The sequence below is a fragment of the Carcharodon carcharias genome, chromosome 2 (genome assembly GCF_017639515.1).
Source record: "Carcharodon carcharias isolate sCarCar2 chromosome 2, sCarCar2.pri, whole genome shotgun sequence".
NCBI classification, from domain to species: domain Eukaryota; kingdom Metazoa; phylum Chordata; class Chondrichthyes; order Lamniformes; family Lamnidae; genus Carcharodon; species Carcharodon carcharias.
The window spans coordinates 84,512,323-84,534,630 of NC_054468.1; the positions used below are offsets into that span (position 1 = coordinate 84,512,323).

General features: G+C 44.5%; 1 protein-coding gene across 9 annotated transcripts in view; it reads left to right on the forward strand.

Annotated features, from left to right (window-relative positions):
- The window catches only part of LOC121272942 (diacylglycerol kinase delta-like), a 147,388-nt gene that overhangs the window by 58,779 nt on the left and 66,301 nt on the right, over positions 1-22,308 (forward strand). For 6 of the 9 annotated variants that reach the window (XR_005941928.1, XM_041179839.1, XM_041179847.1 and 3 more), the window contains 4 exons: positions 4,487-4,591; positions 13,451-13,583; positions 14,948-15,054; positions 17,607-17,732. Coding sequence is in view for 8 of the 9 variants with exons in the window: in XM_041179839.1 (XP_041035773.1) it covers positions 4,487-4,591; positions 13,451-13,583; positions 14,948-15,054; positions 17,607-17,732 (471 nt within the window). In the remaining variant the exon portion in view is untranslated. Of the gene's footprint in view, positions 1-4,486; positions 4,663-12,192; positions 12,561-13,450; positions 13,584-14,947; positions 15,055-17,606; positions 17,733-22,308 lie in introns of those variants that run through there. The other 3 variants (XM_041179881.1, XM_041179896.1, XM_041179887.1) reach the window with 3 other exon arrangements.

The following is a 22,308-nucleotide window of genomic DNA, read 5'->3' on the forward strand; positions in this document are numbered from 1 at the left end:
AGTCACATGTAGGCCAGACCAGGTTAGAACGGCAGATTTCCTTCCCTAAAGGACATTACCGAACCAGATGGGTAGGGACTCGAAACGTTAACTATGTTTCTCTCTCCACAGATGCTGCCAGACCCGCTGAGTTATTCCAACATTTTCTGTTTTTACTTTATGAGTCCAGAGGAGCAGCAAATGGTAGCAGCAGAATTATTATCGGTACTTGCTGTCTGAAAAAATGGGAGCTGTGGCTATGGCCTGAAATTGTTGAACTCAATGTTGTTTACAGCGCCTCATCGAAAGGTGAAGTGCTACTCCTCAAGTTTCTGTTGAGCTTCATAAAAACAAATTTGCAGACCAAGAACTGAGAGGTCAGAATGGAAGTGAGATGAAGAAATAGAATGACAAGTGACTAGAAGCTCAGGGTCACTCTTTCGGATGGTAGGAGATGTTAAGCAAAACGTTCACCCAGTCTACATTGCCAACAGTGAATACAGCATATTTACTTGCAAGATTAAAATGTAAATCATTCTTTCATCTGGAAAGAGTTTTTGGGGTCTTGGATGGTAGGAAAGAAAGCAGTGATAAGGGCAAATGCTGCATTTCTTGTGCTTGAATGGGAATGTGCTGAGGGAAGGGGAGTGGGCGTTGGGAGTGATTGAAGAATGGACCAGGATATCCAGGAGAGAATGGTCCCTTTGTAATAATGGTAGGTATCACTCTGGAGGTGACAGAAATAGCAGAGGCTGATCCATTGAATACAGAGGCTGGCAGGGTGGAAGGTGAGAGCAGTGGGACCATATTGTGGTTCTGGGAGAGAGGGGAAGGGGTGACAGCAGAAGTGTGAGAAATGGGCCAGACATGATTGAAGACCGTCAGAAGAGAGTTCTCAATTGAGGGAAAAAGAAGACAAAACAGAAGGCGGCAAGGAAGTGGTGCAAATTGAAAGCAAAGTTAATGAAATTTTCTTGTTTGGGCGACCTACATAGTTATCAATGTACTGAAATAAAATGTGAGGAAGGGGACATGAGTAGGACTACAACAAAGAATGCTCCTTATATCCCACAAAGAGGTGGGCACAGCTAGGGGCTCTACACTTTTCATTTGGAGGAGGTGAATGTAATTAAAAAGAGAAGTTTATCAACATAAGATCAAGCTCAACCAGACAGAGGAGGGTTGTGTTGCATGGCAACAGTTTGAGCCTCGGTTCAAGGAAGAAGCAGAAGGCACTCACATCTTTGTGGTTTGGGATGGAGTTGTGGAAGGTGGTGCACAGGAGACAGTTAGGGCCATGAAACTAGTGATATGGATCATCTAAAGAGTTGCAGATGTAGGTCAGAAAGAGACTGGACGAGGCGTTTGATGAGAGAACAGTAGATGAATTCTCTCCAAGCCTAAGTCAGCATTGCTCAGTTCTCCCTCCCTTCCTCTATGGGAACAGCTCTTGTATTTCACCCTTTATAAGCCTAAAGAAATCATAAATTCACTTGTTGGAGAATTTCTGCATCCCGTGTCTTATTATAGTATGCCTTGTAAATGAGGAACATAGTATGAGGGCGAGAACCAAAAGACAACTGTGAGTCAACGGTGGCTGACAAAGGCAGTTAAGGATTGTATAAGATTAAAAGAAAAGGCTTATGAAGTTGCCAGAAGTAGTAGTAAACCTGAGGATTGGGAGGCTTTTAAGAATACAGCAAGGGAAGACCAAGAAACTGTTAAAGGGAGAATAGAACATGAATGCAATCTAGCAAAAAACATAAAAATGGACTGTAAAAGCTTCCACAAAAAGGAAGTGTTTGGCTAAGACATGTGAGTCCATTACAGGCAGAGTCAGGAGAATTCATAATGGGGAATAGAGAAATGGAAGAGAAGCTAAATGATTGCTTTGTGTCTGTTTTCACTGAGGGAGATACAGGAACACTCCCAGATTTAGAGATCCAAGGGACTAGGAAGAATGAGGAGTTGAAGGAAATTAGTATAAATAAGAAGGTTGTATTGGAGAAACTAATAGGACTGAAAGTTGGTAAGTCTCCGGAACCTGATATTCTGCATCGCGGAGTGTTGAAAGAGGTTGCTACAGAGATAGTGGATGCATTGGTGATCATTTTGCAAAATTCTATAGCTTCTGGAATGGTTCCTGAAGATTGGAAGGTAGTAAATGTCACCCCACTATTTAAGAAGGGAGGGAGAGAGATAACAGGGAACCCGTTAGTCTTCCATCAGTAGTAGGGAAAATGCTAGAATCTATTATAAAGGATGTGATAAATGGATACTTGGATAATCATGATCGGATTGGGCATAGTCAGCATATATTTGCGAATGGGAAATCATGTTTGATGAACTTGTTGGAGCTTTTTGAGGATGTTGTCAACAAAATTGATAAGGGAGAGTCGATGGACGTAATACTTGGATTTTCAGGAGGCCTTTGATAAAGTCCCCCACAAAAGGTTGATTAGAAAATAAAAGCACATGGGATAAGAGGCAATATACTGGCATGGATTAAGAGTTGGCTAACAGGCAGGGAACAGAGAGTAGGAATAAATGGGTCATTCTCACATTGGCAGGCTTTGACTTCTGGGATACTGCAAAGATCAGTACTTGGGCCCCAGTTGTTCACAATATATATCAATGATTTGGATGTGGGGACCAAATGTAATATTTCCAAGTTTGCGGATGATACAAAGTTAGACAGGATTGTGTGCTGTGAGGAAGATGTAAAGTAGCTACAGGAGCATTTGGACAGACTTAGTGAGTGGGCAAGACTATGGCAGATGGAATATAATGTGGAAAAATGTGAGGTTATCCACTTTGGTAGAAAGAACAGATGTGCAGAGTATTTCCTAAATGGTAAGAGATTAGAAAGTATAGACGTACAAAGAGACCTAGTGTCCTTGTCCATAAGTCACTGAAGGCTAGGTGCAGCAGGCAATTAGGAAGACTAAGGGAATGTTAGCCTTTATTGCAAGAGATTTTGAGTACAGAAGTAGTGAAGTCTTGCTTCAATTGTATAGAAGCTTGGTTAGCCCGCACCTGGAGTACTGTGTGCAGTTTTGGTCCCCTTACCTCAAAAAGGATATTATTGCCATAGAGGGAGTGCGACAAAGGTTCATCAGACTTGTTCCAAGGATGGCAAGGCTGTCTTGTGAAGAGAGATTGGAGAAACTGGGGCCTGTATTCTCTAGAGTTTCGAAGAACGAGAGGTGATCTCATTGAAATCTACAAACTACTTAAAGGAATAGATAGGGTAGATGCAGGTAAGATGTTTCCCCTGGCTGGGGAGTCTAGAACCAGGGGACACAACACTAAAATACGGGGGAAACCACTTAGAATCGAGGTGAGGGAGTTGTGAATCTTTGGAATTCTCTGTCCCAGAGGGTAGTGGAAGCTCAGTCATTGAGTATGTTTAAGGTATAGATTGATAGATTGCTGATTAACAATAACGCTAAGGGTTATGGGTGTGGGTTAAAGGCATTGAAGTGTTCGATCAGTCATGATCGTATTGAATGATGGAGCAGGCTTGATGGGCTGAATGGCCTTCTGTTCCTATTTCCCTATGAGTGAGGAGAGGTTAGCAGACACTTAATGTGAGGGAGAGAGCCAGCAGGCACGTAAGAGAAAGGGTCAACAGATATTGACAGTGTGAGGGAGAAAGCCAACAGGCACTGCTACTTTGTTCATTTCCATTGATACTGTGCAATGGAATTCACCCTCCTCTGTATTGGGTACAGGAAATCCACATCGTCATTCTGATAATGCTATCAGAATATTTAAAAGCAACCCTTTTTTAAAAGAGTTAAAATATCCCACAGAGATGATCAGGGTTTTTTTTTTGCAACTTGCTACATTTTTATATATTTCGGATTATGGCAAAAGTTCTTTTGTGGTGAAATTCTCTGTCCACTCCTGAACATTCTGGCTATTGCTTGAGAACAACTCCACAGGCGCCAATCTCCAGAGTATCCTTTCGTTATACGTGAGCCCAACAGTGAGTGTCAAAGGGCTCTTCTACCATGAAGGGGACCACAGCTGAGTCTCATCATCACTTGACCAAGCAAATGCCTGTACAATTCAGCGAGGATCATGGCTAGCCATCTGGAACAGGCATCCTGCCTAATCTTCCCCACTCAATCTAGAAGCACCAATTTCAATTGCTTAGCTCCTACTAACAGAAACCCCTTGCATGAAGATGATCTGCTGATGGCATTTAGAGGCTAGTTGCTCATGTTAGCTCAGTGAAACATGAAAGGATTATTGCAATATAAATGTAACTTGAGTATGTTGACTCTTTTTCAGGCCGTGATTTTCCGTCCCACCTGTGGCAAGAATCGTCCCAGGCAGGATAGAAAATTTATCATACCAGTCAAAGGCCCATTGACTTGAGGCGGCAGTTTCCTGTGGTGGGTGAGACTGGAAAATCCTGGCCTCAGTGTTTGGTCAGTATATCCGCAATGATACTGGTCACCCCAGAAAGTAACCAGGTATGTACTTGTTGTTTCTGCAGATAATTACGCCTTTCCGCAAGCTGATCTTATGTGCTGAAAACCGCAAGGAGATGGAAGATTGGATCGCAGCAATGAAAACTATCCAGAACAGGGATCACTTTGAGGTGAAGTGGTTGAAAACCAGCGATTGCTATGCTTTCTGGAATGTGTTTGTAAATCAGTGACAGCAAATTAGGTAACCACACTAAGCACACTTGAGGAAGAGGAAAGATAAGTAGCAAGGTTTTAAACTTGAAAGAAAGATTCAGACAATGATGTGCGTTAATGTTACCTCATTTGTGTAAAGGCCTTTGGAGCATTTCAAGGTGACAAACTATATATCTGTGCAAGGGTTATCTGTGTCCGGACGTCATTGCTGCCTTCACTCAGACCTTGGTGCCTCTTGTTTTTAAGAATAGCAGATGGCAATTTCATCAACTTTTTCCCATTTTGCAGGTCCAAATCTCCATCAGCAGCACCGTGATTTTAATATTTGTTCTTGAAAGTGGCCAATGCTAACAAGGCAACATTTATTGTCCATCCCTAGTGGCCCTGAAACCGTGAGGCTTGCTAGGCAACTTCAGAAGGCATCAGGAATCCACCATAATGGGGACTAGAATCACAAGTTGGCCAGACCAGATAAGTTCTTTTCCCTGAAGGATATACGTGAACCAGTTTGGGTTTTTGGCAAGCAGCAGCCGTCACTATCAGTTTAAGGGGAAGAAGTTGCCAGATTTATTGAAATTTGTTTCCACAACTTGCTGTGATTTTGAGTTACCAGTTCAGGACCTTCACCGCTAAATTGACTGGCTTCGCAAATGAGGGTCCAATTACAACAGCCCTCACTCCTCCAGCAGTGCCTTAGATGGGCAGCTATTTCTTATCAGGCGGTTTGGTAGGGCCCTTCTGAGGCAGCTGGGTCATCATGGGAAAATGTAAATAGTTGCCACATTTCTGACTGTAAGCACAAAGTTTTCAGCCCTTATTTGCAGAGATTGTTTGTGCAAAGTTTTTGTGATATGCTGTAATCTATTAGCAGTGTCAGTGGATGTAATCCTTAGTAGAGCATTTCTATTGGGAGCAGTTTTAAGGGGATGGTTGTGATAGATCAGGCCCTGACCAATAGCATTTAGAAAGGATCTTGGATATCCTTCCTGTTTTTCCTACTCATTTTTTTAATGGAAGCACTTTCATGCAACCTTTTCTGCCTGTTTGAACTTGGTAGCATACCCAGCTATAGTCAATGCTCACTTTTTTGGCTCTCTTATTTTACCGTTCTCCATTGAAGTATTAACTGTCACTGGGATATAGCTCCTCCAGTACTTCTTCCAGCCATTCTCTATATGTGGAGCTAAACAATGCGTACTCGCACCTATTCAGTTTGAGGGATTATCCAAACCAAGCTAAATCACAACCATAACTACTGTGCACACAGACAAACTTTCAAGCAGCACTAAAGGTTTTGAATGAAGTGAAAGAGACTGAGACATGGATATTTAGCAAGAGTGTACTTGAGACTGGTGTTTCTATTGATAAAATCACTGTGTAATTGAAGGCCTCAACAAGGTCTTATCCCCTACAATTGTCATACCTAAGTCTGTTTTTAATGAGCCCACTTCCTCATTTACTACAGGTTTTCTAAGTGTCCGTTACTAAATATTTAATAAACCTGACCCCCTTCCTACTTGTACTGAATTACATAGGATTTATAGCACAGAAACAGGTCATGCATCTTAATAAGTATATACTAGTATAAATACAAAAAATGCTGGAAATACTCAGCAGGTTAGGCAGAACCTGTGAAGAAACTGGGTTAACATTTCAGGTCTGTGACCTTTCATCAGAACTGGGACAAGTTAGGAACATAGGCCCTGTTCAGATAGAAACTACCCATTTACCTGCATACTTTGAAAAGATCCTGCTCAACTCCCTAACCACAGGAATCCGCGGAGAGAGCAGCAAAGGGAATATGTGCAGAAGCCAGGCCTCCTTTTTACAGCACTAGCTGCCCTATTATGATAAATGTTTAAAGGTTCCCAAGCTCAGTATGTTAGTGTATGAGTGAATAGGTGTATAAGTGGGTAGGTGGGTGAGTTAAATGGGTAGGGTGCCAGCTGGGTGGTGTAGCAACTGGGTGAGTTGGGTAGAGTGAGTAGTTGGGTGAGGAGGGGGCGTTGTCAGGTCAAAGGCTAGTCAGGTCTGGTTGAATGTGTCGGGGCAGTAAGGTCGATTGGAAGACAGAGGGTTAGGGAAACAGTCATTTGGGAGGGCTAATCAAGGGAGAGTTGAGAAGAGAGTTGGAATGTAAGTTGTATAATTACCCAGGAGTTAGACTAGGATTTTTCTGTCTAACATTTCCTGGATAACTATCCAGGTAAGTAAATCGGAACTGTTCGAAGTCTCAAACTCCAACTGAGACTTGAAGACTTTTTCAGAGGGTCCCGGGGAGTTGTCCATCAGAAATTCAAACTTCCCATGCAATTCCCATAGAGTCATTCTGTTGGAAGTTCCACAGGATCCCAAAGCATAACTTGAGGGGTGTTATGCCCAGTCTCCGACAATCTGTATACTGGAAGACCTAGGCCATAATAGGTTTTGAGCGAGGAGCGGATGGGACAAGGACAAAGAAAATGCCTGTAATAAGGTGGAAGCCAGAAGAGATTGAAAGTCAGAAGAGTTGGGGCGGAATTTTTCCGACCTGCCCCTGTGGCGGGTTTAATTGCGGGGGGGTGGGAGGACAAATGTCGGTTTCCCGCTGGCGTAAAATAACGGCGGAAATGTATGGCGGGTCGTCATCCTTGCCAGAGGCTGGCATGAAACCCATTTTCATCCCGTTAATGGGATACAGGTGAAGGCCTGACCGGATCATCCACGCTGCCAGTATATTTTCACACCAGTCTAGAACACATCTGGACCAACATGGAGTGCAAATCTTGGACTTACCTGCATGAAGGCCTGGAGCAGCTCATAGAGATCGGAAGTGAAGATGGAGGCCTCCGTTGACCGGACCCTGGACCAGCACTTGCAGCAGTGGAGGGCGGAGCATCTTTGATGTGGGTCTTCTAATTTCAGGATCTCCCAGGAGATGGATCTTCTGATTTCAGCAGTGGGTCAGTTGATGCCAAGGCATCTTTTAAATATGGCACCTTGATATAATGGTGGGGCACGAGCAATCCAACCTGCCCTGCTGCATAAACATCGGGAAATCCCTGACTGCGTAATTATTTAGGCCTGTATCACGGATACAGCACGAATTCCCAGCGGCCTCTGCGGCAGGAAACTCTCCCCGTTCCCCCCGCCACGGGGCTTAGTCCCAAAAGGGAAAATTCCATCCTTAGTTTTCCAGGGCCAAAGGCTATAGTGATGGGGCAAGAAAAGAAACAAAACATATGCCTAGAGCAGGTGTGCTGCTGACTGAAAAAAAAGAAATATAAGCTGGTTTAAGGAGGCGTTGGGGGGTGGGGGGGGTGGGGGAGAGAGAGAGAGAGAGGACAGGTAGAGCTGGATAAAGGGCCAGTGATAGGTGGAGATAACCAAAAGATGTCACAGACAAAAGGACAAAGAGGTGTTGAAGGTGGTGATATTAACTAAGGAATGTGCTAACTAAGGGTAGAAAGCAAGACAAGGAAGGTACAGATAGCCCTAGTGGGGGTGGGGTGGGGTGAAGGAATCAAAAAAAGCTAAAAGGTAGAGATAAAACAATGGATGGAAATACATTTAAAAATAATGGAAGTAGGTGGGAAAAGAAAAATCTATATAAGTTATTGGGGGGAAAAAGGCCGGGGTGGGGGGGAATCGGAAAGGGGTTGGGGATGATCTAAAATTGTTGAACTCAGTATTCAGTCCAGAAGGCTGTAAAGTGCCTAGTCAGAAGATGAGGTGCTGTACCTCCAGTTTGCGTTGAGCTTCACTGGAACAATGCAGCAAACCAAGGACGGACATGTGGGCATGAGAGCAGGGTGGAGTGTTGAAATGGCAAGCGACAGGGAGGTTTGGGTAATGCTTGCGGACAGATCGAAGGTGTTCTGCGAAGTGGTCACCCAGTCTGCTTTTGATCTCTCCAATGTAGAGGAAATCGCATTGGGAGCAACGAATGCAGGGCCCTGTAGAATGTAGACTGAATTGAGGGAAGTACAAGTGAAATGCTGCTTCAGTTGACAGGAGTGTTTGGGCCCTTGGATGGTGAGAAGAGGGGAAGTAAAGGGGCAGGTGTTGCACCTTCTGCGGTTGCATGGGAAGGTGCCGTGGGAGGGGGTTGAGGTGTAGGGGGTGATGGAGGAGTGAACCAGGGTGTCCCAGAGGGCACGATCCCTGCGGAATGCCGCCAGGTAGGTGAAGGCAAGATGTGTTTGGTGGTGGCATCATGCTGGAGTTGGTGGAAATGGCGGAAAATGATCCTTTGAATGCGGAGGCTGGTGGGGTGATAATTGAGGACAAGGGGAACCCTATCATGTTTCTGGGAGGGAAAAGAAGGTGTGTGGGCGGATGCGCAGGAGATGGGCCGGACACGGTTGAGGGCCCTGTCAACGACCGTGGGTGGAAAACCTCGGTTAAGGAAGAAGGAGGACATGTCAGAGGAACTGTTTTTGAAAGTGGCATCATCAGAACAGATGCGATGGAGGCTAAGGAACTGAGAGAATGCGATGGAGTCCTTACAGGAAGCGGGGTGTGAGGAGCTGTAGTCAAGGTAGCTCTGGAAGTCGGTAGACTTGTAATGGATATTGGTGAACAGTCTATCACCAGAAATTGAGACAGAGAGGTCAAGGAAGGGAAGGGAAGTGTCAGAAGTGGACCATGTGAAAATAACGGAAGGGTGGAAATTGGAAGCAAAATTAATAAATTTTTCCAGGTCCAGACGATAGCATGAAGAGCACCAAAGTAATCATCAATATACCGGAGAAAGAGTTGTGGGAGGGGCCGGAGTAGGACTGGAACAAGGAATGTTCCACATACCCCATAAAGAGACAGGCATAGCTGGGGCCCATGCGGGTACCCATAGCCACACCTTTTATTTGGAGGAAGTGAGAGGAGTTGAAGGAGAAATTGTTCAGCGTGAGAACAAGTTCAGCCAGACCGAGGAGAGTGGTGGTGGTGGGGATTGTTCGGGCCTCTGTTCGAGGAAGAAGTGGAGAGCCATCATACCATCCTGGTGGGGGATGGAGGTGTAGAGGGATTGGACGTCCATGGTGAAGAGGAAGCGGTTGGGGCCAGGGAACTGGAAATTGTTGATATGATGTAGGATGTCAGAGGAATCACGGATGTAGGTGGGAAGGGACTGGACAAGGGGTGAGAGAATGGAGTCAAGATAGCAAGAAATGAGTTCCGTGGGGCAGGAACAGGCTGACACGATCGGTCTGTCGGGACAGACCTGTTTGTGGATTTTAGGTAGGAGGTAGAAGCGGGCTGTCCGAGGTTGGGAGACTATCAGGTTGGAAGCTGTGGAAGGAAGATCTCCAGAGGAGATCAGGTCAGTAACAGTCCTGGAAACAATGGCTTGATGTTCAGTGGTGGGGTCATGGTCCAGGAGGAAGTAGGAGGAAGTGTCTGCGAGTTGACGCTCAGCCTCTGCGAGGTAGAGGTCAGTGCACCAGACAACAACAGCACCACCCTTGTCAGTGGGTTTGATGACAATGTCAGGGTTGGACCTGAGAGAACGGAGGGCAGCAAGCTCAGAGAGAGACAGGTTAGAGTGGGTGAGAGGAGCAGAGAAATTGAGACGACTGATGTCACACCGACAGTTCTCAATGAAAAGATCAAGAAAAGGTAAGAATCCAGAGGGAGGGGTCCAGGTGGAGGGAGAATATTGGAGGTGGGTAAAAGGATCCATTGAACGGGGAGAGGACTACTGCCCAAAGAAGTGAGCACAGAGACGAAGGCGGCGGAAGAAGAGTTCAGGTGACTGCTTTGCAGAACACCTTCGGTCTGTCCGCAAGCATTACCCAGACCTCCCTGTCGCTTGCCATTTCAACACTCCACCCTGCTCTCATGTCCACATGTCCGTCCTTGGCTTGCTGCATTGTTCCAGTGAAGCTCAACGCAAACTGGAGGAACAGCACCTCATCTTCCGACTAGGCACTTTACAGCCTTCTGGACTGAATATTGAGTTCAACAATTTTAGATCTCCTCCATCCCAACCCCCTTTCCAATTCCCCCCCCCCCCCCCCCCCCCCCCCCCCAAACCACCTTTTATTTTCCCAATAATTTATATAGATTTTTCTTTTCCCACCTACTTCCATTATTTTTAAATGTATTTCCATCCATTGTTTTATCTCTACCTTTTAGCCTTTTTTGATTCCTTCACCCCACCCCCACTAGGGCTATCTGTACCTTGCTTGTCCTGCTTTCTACCCTTAATTAGCACATTCCTTAGACAATATCACCACCTTCAACACCTCTTTGTCCTTTTGTCTGTGACATCTTTTGGTTATCTCCACCTATCACTGGCCCTCTATCCAGCTCTACTTGTCCCACCCACCCCCCTTCCCCCCTTAAACCAGCTTATATTTCACCTCTCTTCTATTTTTACTTGGTTCTGTTGAAGGACCATTCGGACTCAAAACGTTAACTGTGTTCCTCTCCGCAGAAGCTGCCAGACGTACTGAGTTTTTCCAGGTATTTTTGTTTTTGTTTTGGATTTCCAACATCTGCAGTTTTTTGCTTTTATCTTGTTGAACTCAATGTTGAGTCTAGAAGACTGTAAAGTGCTAACTGAAAGAAGCTCAACATAACCTTAAGGAAAAGCACCTCATCTTTCAATTAGGTACTTTACAGCCTTCCGGCCTCAACGCTGAGTTCAACAATTTCGAACCATAATTTTGGCACCCATTTTCTTTCCTTTTCTTTGCTTTCTTTGTTTCAGTTTTTCTCTCAGGCACATCTTTTGTTTCTTGCCCCATCGCCATTCCCTTTGGCCCTGGAAGACTGACTTTCCTGTCTTTCCCCTATCACAGACCTTCCTATTGTCCTTGTCTCACCCACCTTTTGCTCAAAACCTATTATGTTTCTAATTTGCCCCAGTTCTGAGGATAGGTCACAGACCTGAAACATTAACTCTGTTCCTGTCTACACAGATGCTGACCAACCTGCTGAGTATTTCCAGCCTTTTCTGTTTCTATTTCAGATTTTTTGCATCTGCAATGTTCTGCTTTTTGATTCATGTCCATACTGTGTTTATGCTTCACACGAGCCTCCTCCAACCCTTCCTCATCTATCCCCATCAATATACCCTGCTATTCTTTTCTTCCTCAGATGTTTATCTAGCTTCCCCTTAAATGCATCAATGCAAATTGTGTCAGCTACTCCTTATGGTAGCAAATTCCACATGATAATGAAGTGCCACATGGATGGGTAAAGAAATTTCTATTGAATTCCTTCTTGGTATGATAGTTCTTTCCTATTTATACACAGCTTAGAGTCTCCCATTATTACCACTGTTTTCCAGCTTAGGACCCTCCTAATCTTCATTGCATACAATCCTCTGTTCTGTCATCATAAGTTGGCCTATCAGATGCTATCATCAGCATTTTCTGTCCTTTCCTCTTTAGTTCTAACCATTCTGATTCTGCCTGATAATTCCATTAATTTAGACCCTTCCTTCCCATTACCCTAATAATACAGTTTTATTAATAGTACAAACACTCCTCTGCCCATCCTCACCACCACCTTTTTTATATTCCCCTCCAATTTCTCAAATCTCATATCCTATTGTGTTTGGCTCCCACCGATATCCAGGGTACAGCCAGGTTTCTGTTCTTGCTGCTACCTCACTCCATTCTAGCTGGACTTGTGCTTCCAGTTCCTTTCCTTCATTTGTTTTGTCCATGAATTGGTATGAAGACAGCTTATTCATTTGGCTAGTTTCCGCCTCTTGGCCTTCTTACCTACTAGTCCCCTAGCCTCTAATGGCACCTAATTCCTCAAACTCCCATTGTAAAACTTCCAGCCTACTCGTTCGTGCATCACTGATTTCCAACTTAGTCATGAATTCTAGCTGTTCATTCTCTCTTTCTCAGAGATTTTCTCACCCACTCTGTTAGGTTCTTTACTCCTGGAGATGACACACCATTCAAGACTTCAGAGCAGAACTGGAAAAAGGTCTGTCTGTTCCTCTAATCATGATCACCCACAACCACTACTTGCCTGTTCTAAGAACTGTTCATTTTCATGGTAACCACTTGCCGCACTGTGCCATGATGTTGCTCATGATTACCCTTCTCCTGACTCACTGGCCTAATCTGAGACACAAAGCATCTAGCACTGTATGCTCACAGGAGACTACCTCTGCTTCCTGTCTCCTCGCCCTTCCTCAATATCATTAAAAAGTTAAGTCTATGCGGGAGGATGAACAAGCCTTTATTTAAAGGCTGCTCATCATATACCTGTTGTGACTACTTAAGTGTAATAGTAGAATCAAGGTAGAACTTGGCCACACTCTTTATCACCCATCACACAACCTTGATCAAGGGAGTGAGTAACTGGCAGGTATGCACAGACAAGGGCTGCTGCTGTCAGTGAATTATATAATTGTCACTATGATCATGCAAATTTAGCGCAATATGTTTGATTTAAGCAGCTCATTTCAGAACTCTTATCGGATTTATTCTACTATGTAACTTTATGCACAGCATTAGAGTAAAAACAAAATGGTAACTGAGAATATTTGTCAGTTTTACCTCACGTATCACAAATGTAGTGTCAGACACCAGGTAAAGCACTAATTAGGGCAGAATCCAACCAGGCATGGGAATTAAAAAATGACACTGAATGAAGAGCTATCATGATGTGTCATGACTGTTCCATGCATGTCGATGTACAGATGAGCACATCTTCTACACTTTGCCAGCTCCTCTCACCCAATCCATGAAATTCTGGAATCTATTTGTCATGATTTGGATCCAATAGGGTGACTGGCAGGTGGTACATTCTCTTTGACAGTATCTGTTAAATATTTCTTATACCTCTTAATTCTGTTTTTCTCTGAGCAGTCGACCCAGTACAGCATGGATCATTTCTCAGGGATGCACAACTGGTATGCCTGCTCACACGCGCGGCCAACATACTGTAATGTGTGCCGAGAGGCCCTGTCCGGGGTCACGTCTCATGGATTGTCCTGTGAAGGTAAGGATCAAAGATGGAAATGGTTTTCTCACTTTATTCTTTCTTATCTGTCCCTCTCACAGCCAGTAATGATAGTTTTCTGCAGAGAATTTACTCTTCATTTTACATGTCCTGTTACCGCACACCAAGCTCCCTCCTTTCCCACAGCGTCCCACCTGAACATTATAGGAAGTGTTCTGCATTAAGATTACCATTATAAACAAAGACTGTGAGATGCGTGTGGCATAGTATCAATGGGCTATTGATTTAGAGAGCACTGGGCAGATTCTTCTTCACGAGGGATGGCCTGTTTTTGTACAGAACACTGAATAGATTCTTCCTCATAGGCAGTGATGGATTCTTCCTGTTTCTCTGGAATCAGGAGCCTTTTAAAATAAACTTTAAAGAATGTCTTTCATCTTCACATTCTTCCTTTGTTTACACTTTTTTGCTGAATGTTCTGGTCGATTTATTTACTGCTAAATCTGACTTTGGGTTGGCAGGATTTGAACAGCTGAATAGTATGAGACATTTTAGTTAATATCGTGTATAATCCCCACATTAAGTATGGGTCAGTGACTACCTCGTTAACCATTGCCCAGTTGTGTGGCCATACTGACTGAGTGTAGCTTGTTGGATTATGTAATCAACTTTGATACCTAAACAAGGAATAAGTATGAGGTAAAAACAGAATCAACAGAACTTAAAAGGGCATTTAAAATAGCTTGATTAGTGAATCTCCCACTACAAGGGTTCCTGATAATGCGACTGCCCCAAAATGAGTTCCTAACTGTTCACCTCTTTGTGTAAAGGAATCCAAATAATGGAATTGTAATAGTGCAACAGTGTGTGTCAGTAAAAGATATGGATAATAAGGCTGCCTCTTTAAAAAGTTCTGATCATATAGGAGGCCATGATAGATGAGACTTTCACTTCGTAAGGGATCCCAATGGTTAGAAATTCTCCTTACAAGTATCCCTAATAAAGAAAATCTAGGCCCTTGTGGCACAAAGGCTGCAAGCTAGGTAGCTCCCAACCTAGCATGGCAATTTCAGATAGCTTCATTTGTAGGGATAACCTTGTTTGGAGGCAAAGCCTTTGCCTTGCCTCAGTGACAGCCATTCATGCTTTGGAGGTGGGGAAGAGGGTGGGAATTCCTGACACACTAATAAGGTGATGTATAATCTGGCTGTTGTGGGGCCCACCTTGGGAGCCCTAAAAGAAAACGATCAGCAGATGTTTCCTAGCTAGGATTTGTGGATTTACTTTTAGCCTGTGGTGGCATCCCTCTATCCATCCTCATCCCCACTCCCCCATAAATAAAACACTTTACTACACAATAGTTGTTGAATACTCTCATATATCCTCTCCTTTCTGGTTCACAGTGTGTAAATTCAAAGCTCACAAACGCTGTGCAGTGAGAGCCACCAACAACTGCAAGTGGACAACGCTGGCCTCAATTGCCAAAGATATAATTGAAGATGAAGATGGGGTATGTTGGAAATGGAGGGACAAGCGAATGCTGATAAATTGAAAACAGAGCAAGTGCTGTTTAAAACTTGGCAATCAGCCACTGCTCTTAAAATGGAATTCATCACATTTGATATGTTGATGCAGCGAGTTAGCCTCCTTTTGCAGCTGGAGCTGGACTGGTGAGGGTTGAATTCAGGAAGTTGTGTAAAATCATTCCATCAGGAACTCTTGGCATTGAGCAATGAGTGGTTAGCAGGGGAACATGACCTCGGGCAATGTGTAATAACTAGGGAAAACATGGCACTGAGTGGCTAACAGCGAAATGTGGCACTGAGCACCGAGTGGTTACCGCGGGAAATATGACACTGGGAAGCGAGTGGGTGCTGGGGGAACATGGCACTGGACAGCGAGTGAATACTAAGAGGAATATTGCGCTGGGCAGTTAGTACAGTTACCAGAGTGGATGATTATTTTCCTTAAAGTAGAAGCATCTAAAATTGAACGTTTCAGATGTAAAAGACAAATGCACAGATGGATGGTATCGTGCTGCAGAACTTGAGCTCTCCCTTGAAAACCATGTTTGTATTTTAAATGTTGGAGCTCCCCCCATTGGTAGAACTTGGTAAAGCAACACATTTTATTTCAATTTACTGAGGTTCGTTTGATTTTGAAGAATTAATATCTTTCATAAGCACTTTGAGTTGTCCTGAGATGAACATGTCCTTTGAAGTAGAGTCACTGGGTTATAATATAGATAAACGTGGGCAATTTGTGCATAGCAAAGTCCCACAAACAGAAGTGGAATAAATACTATTGGTGATGGAGGTTGAGCGATAAATATTGACGAGGACAACAGAAAAATTCCCTTGCACCTCTTTGCTTTTGGATTTTTTTTATGTGCTCATGAACAGATATTCCTAGATTTTACTTAAAGCATGGCACCGCTAACCAGTGTAGAATTTCCTCAGTTTTATCACAGAAGTGTTAGCCTAGGTTACATGTTTAACTCTCTGGAACGAGCTTTGAACCCACAAGTCTCTGACTTGCAGGTGAGAGTGTTACTATTGAACCAAGGCTGATACTTATCTGTACTGATGCTTTCCTGCAAAGACTGGATTACTGCTGAAATCTACATGTCATGTTTAAAACACTGCACTCCTTTTTTGTGCTGTGCAGCTCACTTTGAATTTGCTGGAAGGCAGTCTATGCCAATATTGACAATTGTGGATTATCATGTGTTTCATCTGTTGCTCCAGTGGTAGCTCAGTGGCTCACCAATGTACAGTGCATCTCGCAAATGATCTTTTTTATTGCTGTATTTGGGTATCAGCCACCAAGTGTTGAAGCAGAGAAATCACTGTTGGGGTCTGCGCTGGTCACTTACACTGGGGTCTGTGCTGGATTCTTATGCTAGAGTCTGTGCTGGATCCTTATTCTGGGGTCTGTGCTGGTTCCTTGCGCTGAGGTCTGTGCTGGTCCCTTACGCTGGGATCTGCGCTGATCCCTTACGCTGAGGTCTATGCTGGTTCTTTACTCTGAGGTCTGTGCTGGTCCCTGAGGCTGAGGTCTGTGCTGGTCCCTGAGGCTGAGGTCTGTGCTGGTCCCTGAGGCCGAGGTTTGTGCTGGTCCCTGAGGCCGAGGTCTGTGCTGGTCCCTGAGGCCGAGGTCTGTGCTGGTCCCTGAGGCCGAGGTCTGTGCTGGTCCCTGAGGCCGAGGTCTGTGCTGGTCCCTGAGGCCGAGGTCTGTGCTGGTCCCTGAGGCCAAGGTCTGTGCTGGTCCCTGAGGCCGAGGTCTGTGCTGGTCCCTGAGGCTGAGGTCTGTGCTGGTCCCTGAGGCTGAGGTCTGTGCTGGTCCCTGAGGCTGAGGTCTGTGCTGGTCCCTGAGGCTGAGGTCTGTGCTGGTCCCTGAGGCTGAGGTCTGTGCTGGTCCCTGAGGCTGAGGTCTGTGCTGGTCCCTGAGGCTGAGGTCTGTGCTGGTCCCTGAGGCTGAGGTCTGTGCTGGTCCCTGAGGCTGAGGTCTGTGCTGGTCCCTGAGGCTGAGGTCTGTGCTGGTCCCTGAGGCTGTGCTGGTCCCTGAGGCTGAGGTCTGTGCTGGTCCCTGAGGCTGAGGTCTGTGCTGGTCCCTGAGGCTGAGGTCTGTGCTGGTCCCTGAGGCTGAGGTCTGTGCTGGTCCTTGAGGCTGAGGTCTGTGCTGGTCCCTGAGGCTGAGGTCTGTGCTGGTCCTTGAGGCTGAGGTCTGTGCTGGTCCTTGAGGCTGAGGTCTGTGCTGGTCCTTGAGGCTGAGGTCTGTGCTGGTCCCTTACCCTGGGACCTGTGCTGGTCCCTTAGGCTGAGATCTGCACTGGTTCCTTATGCTGGGGCCTACGGTGGTTTCTTTACTTGGGTTTGTACTGGTAATTTTGCAAGGACTTCTGCTCATCCCTTTTGATGGATCTTTCATTGCTCCTTACCTGTGGCTTGTGCTGGTGCCAGTGTTATACTTTGATGTCCTTTCTTCTCTGCTGCTGGCCTCATTGCCGTTTGTACTGGTGCCTATGTTACACTGTAATCCTCTTCTATTTCCCTCATTCAGGTCTCAATGCCACACCAGTGGTTGGAAGGCAACCTGCCTGTCAGCGCAAAATGTACTGTCTGTGACAAAACATGTGGCAGCGTTCTCCGCTTGCAGGATTGGCGCTGCCTGTGGTGTAAGGCAATGGTGAGTAGAGACTGGTCAGAGCATATTTACTGTTTTGTTAACCTGGACAGGATCCACACATCATGGTGGTAAATGGTGATTTTCTGTTGATTTGTATCCCTTGCACCATTTGGAGCACAAAGCAGCTTTAAATATCTTAAACCTGAAAGCTAGGTAAGGATGAAATTCTCTTTTAAGTCGGTGAAAATTTCATTGCCGCCTGTCCAATTTGATAGAAATCAGTTCTCAAACTTTCCACATCAATTTCTGCAAAATCAATGCTTTTGTGTTCCCATAATTATAACATTATTACAATGTCCTCTGTGATCTCTGACTTCCCCAACCAGTATCTCCCTCCTTACCCCTTGCTCCCCCTCCCTACCCGACTACCTGTCTCCTGAGTATTGCTGAAAAAAGAGACATACCTTAAGCTTTTTTTTAGGCATTCTGGCCAAGTTTGCAGATGATACAAAGATAGGTGGAGGGACAGTATTGAGGAGGCGGGGTGGCTGCAGAAGCATTTGGACAGGTTAGGAGAATGAGCAAAGAAGTGGCAGATGGAATACAATGTGGGGAAGTGTGAGGTCATGCACTTTGGTAGGAAGAATAGAAGCATAGACTATTTTCTAAATAGGGAGAGAATTCAGAAATCTGGAGTGCAAAGGGACTTGGGAGTCCTAGTCCAGGATTCTCTTAAGGTTAACTTGCAGGTTGAATCGGTAGTTAGGAAGGCAAATGCAATGTTGGCATTTATTTCGAGAGGACTAGAATATAAAAGCAGGGATGTGCTGCTGAGGCTTTATAAGACTCTGGTCAGACCACATTTAGAATATTGTGAGCAATTTTGGGCCCTGTATTTCAGGAAGGATGTGCTGGCCCTGGAGAGGGTCCAGAGGAAGTTCACGAGAATAATCCCAGGAATGAAAGGCTTAACATATGAGGAACGTTTGAGGACTCTGGGTCTATACTCGATGGAGTTTAGAAGAATGAGGGGGGGATCTGATTGAAACTTACAGAATTCTGAAAGGCCTGGATAGAGTGGACGTGGGGAAGATGTTTCCATTAGCAGGAGAGACTAGGACCCGAGGGCACAGCCTCAGAGTAAAAGGAAGACCTTTTAGAACAGAGACGAGGAGAAACTTCTTTAGCCAGTGAGTGGTGAATCTATGGAATTCATTGCGACCGAAGGCTGTGGAGGCCAGATCATTGAGTGTATTTAAGACTGAGATAGATAGGTTCTTGATTGGTAAGGGGATCAAAGGTTACGGGGAGAAGGCGGGAGAATGGGGTTGAGAAACTTATCAGCCATGATTGAATGGTGGAGCAGACTCGTTGGGCCGAATGGCCTAATTTCTGCTCATGTCTTATGGTCTTTTCGTCTTGTACTCATCAGGACACTTCCGTTGCCATGGAAAATGTACCACTGATGGGGACTGACGGTTAACTGCCAAGCATTGTTTGAAATTTAAATCAGACAGCTTGACCCTGTTTCTCAAGGCATCACCCTGAGGAATGAGTCAGCGAATGGCTATTAGTTATTTTGTTTAGCTGAAACAGGCTCAGTGTATGTACATGTTCTTTCTGTCTGCAAAGAACAGGGCCCCCTGTGTTAATATATGTAGCTTCCAGTACATGCAAATGTGCCACACTCCATGCCCGACTGACAATCTCAGTGTAATTCTAAGCACACTGGACAACATTCGCTAAATAATCCTCAATCGCAGAATCACAGCTAATGTTGAACACTGTGTTTGGAGTTTTGCAAGCACGTAGAAACTACGAGCAGGAGTAGGCCATTCAGCCCTTTGTGCCTGCTCTGCGATTCAGTATGATCATGGCTGATCCTCAATCTCAATGCCATATTCCTGCTTTCTCTCCATACCCCTTGATGCCCCTAATAGCCAAATGTTTATCAATTTCTGTCTTGAATATACTCAATGACCTGGCCTCCACAGCCTTCTGTGGTAGTGAATTCCACAGGTTAACCACCCTCTGAGTGAAGAAATTTTTCCTCATCTCAGTCTTAAATGGCCTATCCTGTATCCTGAGACTGTGGCTCCTTTTTCTAGACTCCCAGACAGAGGAAACATCCTCCCTGCATCCAGTCTGTCTAGCCCTGTTAGAATTTTATACATTTCAATCAGATCCCCTCTCATTCTCCTAAACTCTAGCGAATACAGGCCCAGTCGAACCACCTTCTCCTCATACGGCAGTCCTGCCATCCCTGGTATCAGCCTAGTGAATCTTTGCTGCACTCTCTCTATGGCAAGTATATTCTTTCTTCGGTAGGGAGACCAAAACTGCACACAATACTCCAGTTGTGGTCACACCAAGGACCTGTATAACTGCAGTAAGACATCCTTACTTCTGAATTCAAAACCTCCTGCAATGAAGGCCAACATACCATTTGCCTTCCTAATTGCTTGCTGCACCTGCCTATTTACTTTCATTGACTGGTGCACAAGGATACCAAGATCCCTTTGTACATCCACATTTACCAACATATCACCATTTAAATAATACTCTGCCTTTCTGTTTTCTATACCAAAGCATCTAACTTCACATTTATCCACGTTATAAGGCATCTGCCATGTTTTTGCCCCCACACACAACTTGTCTAAATCGCCCTGAAGCCTCCTTGCATCCCCCTCACAACTCACAACCCTGCCCAGTTTTGTGTCGTCAGCAAACTTGGTAATATTGCATTTGGTTCCCTTATCCAGTCATTTATATATATCGTGAATAGCTGGGACCCAAGCACTGATCCCTGCAGTACACCACTAGTCACTGCCTGTCACCCGGAAAAAGACCCATTTATTTCCATTCTCTGTTTCCAGCCAGTCAACCAATTCTCAATCCATGCCAGTATATTACCCCCAATCCCATGTGCATTAATTTTGCCCATAGCCTCTTAAGCAGTACCTTATCAAAAACCTTCTTGAAATCCAAATACACTATATCCACTGGCTCTCCCTTATCTATTCTACTAGTTATGTCTTCAAAAAACTCCAGCAGATTAGTTAAGCATGATTCCCCTTTCATAAACCCATGCTGACTTTGCCTAATCTCATTAATGCTTCCCAAGTGTTCTGTTACCATGCCTTTTATAATAGACTAGCATTTTCCCCACTACTGATGTTGGGCTAACTGGTCTGTAATTCTCTGTTTTTCCTCTCCCTCCTTTTCTAAGTAGTGGGGTTACATTTGCCACCCTCCAATCTGTAGGAATTGTCCCAGAGTCCATGGAATTTTGGAAGATGACCACCAATGCATCCAATATTTCCAGGGCCACTTCCTTTAATACTCTAGGATGTAGATTATCAGGCCCTGGGGATTTTTCAGCCTTTAACCCCATTAATTTCTCAAGCACCATTTTTTTTATTAATACTGATTTTCTTCAATTTCTCCCTCTCACTAGACCCTTGGTTCCCGAACATTTCTGGGAAATTATTCGTGTCCTCTTTTGTGAAGACAGACTAAAATATGTGTCCAATTCTTCTGCCATTTCTTTGTTCCCCATTATAATTTGCCCCGTTTTTGACTGTAAGGGACCTACGTTTGTCTTCACTAATCTTTTTCTCTTCATACATTTATAGAAGCTTTTGTAGTCAGTTTTTATGTTACTTGCAAGTTTACTCTGATACTCCATTTTCCCCTTCTTGATCAATCTTTGTGTTCACTTTTGCTGAATTCTAAACTGCTTCCAATCCTCAGTCTTGCTGCTTTTTCTGGCAATTTTATATGTCTCCTCTTTGGGTCTTATAATATCCCTCATTTCTTTTGTAAGCCATGGTTGAGCCACCTTTCCTGTTTTATTTTTGTGCCAGACAGGAATGAATAATTGTTGTAACTCATGCATACGTTCCTTAAATATTAGCCATTGCCTTTCCACTGTCAACCCTTTTGGTAAGGTTCCCCAATCCATCATACCAACTCACGCCTCATACCCTCGTAGTTCCCTTTATTTAGATTCAGGACCCTAGTTTCGGATTCAACTTCTTCACTCTCCATCCTAATGAACAATTCTATCATTTTATCGTTGCTCTTCCCCAAAGGACCCCACACAACAAGATTGTTAATTAATCCTTTCTCATTGCACAATATCATGTCTAGGATAGCCTGCTCTCTAGTTGGTTCCTCAACTTATTGGTCTAAAAACCATCATATACACACTATGTCCTCCACAGTTTTATTGCTAGTTTAGTTTGTCCAATCTATATGTAGCTTAAAGTCACCCATGATTACAGTTGTACCCTTGTTGCATGCATTTCAGATTTCCTGCTTAATGCCTTCCCATACATCTCCATTACTGTTTGGGGGCCAATAGACAATCCCCGCCAACATCTTCTGCCCCTTGGTGTTTCTTATCTCCACCCAAACAGATTCCACATCATGATTTTCTGAGCCAATATCCTTTCTCATTATTGCATTGATTTCCTCCTTTACTGACAATGCTACCCCACCTCCTTTCCCTATTTGTCTGCCCTTCCTAAATATTGAATACCCCTGGATGGTCAGTTCCCATACTGGGTCACCCTGCAGCCGTGTCTCCATAATTGCAACTATAGCATAACAGTTTATATCTATTTGAGCTGTC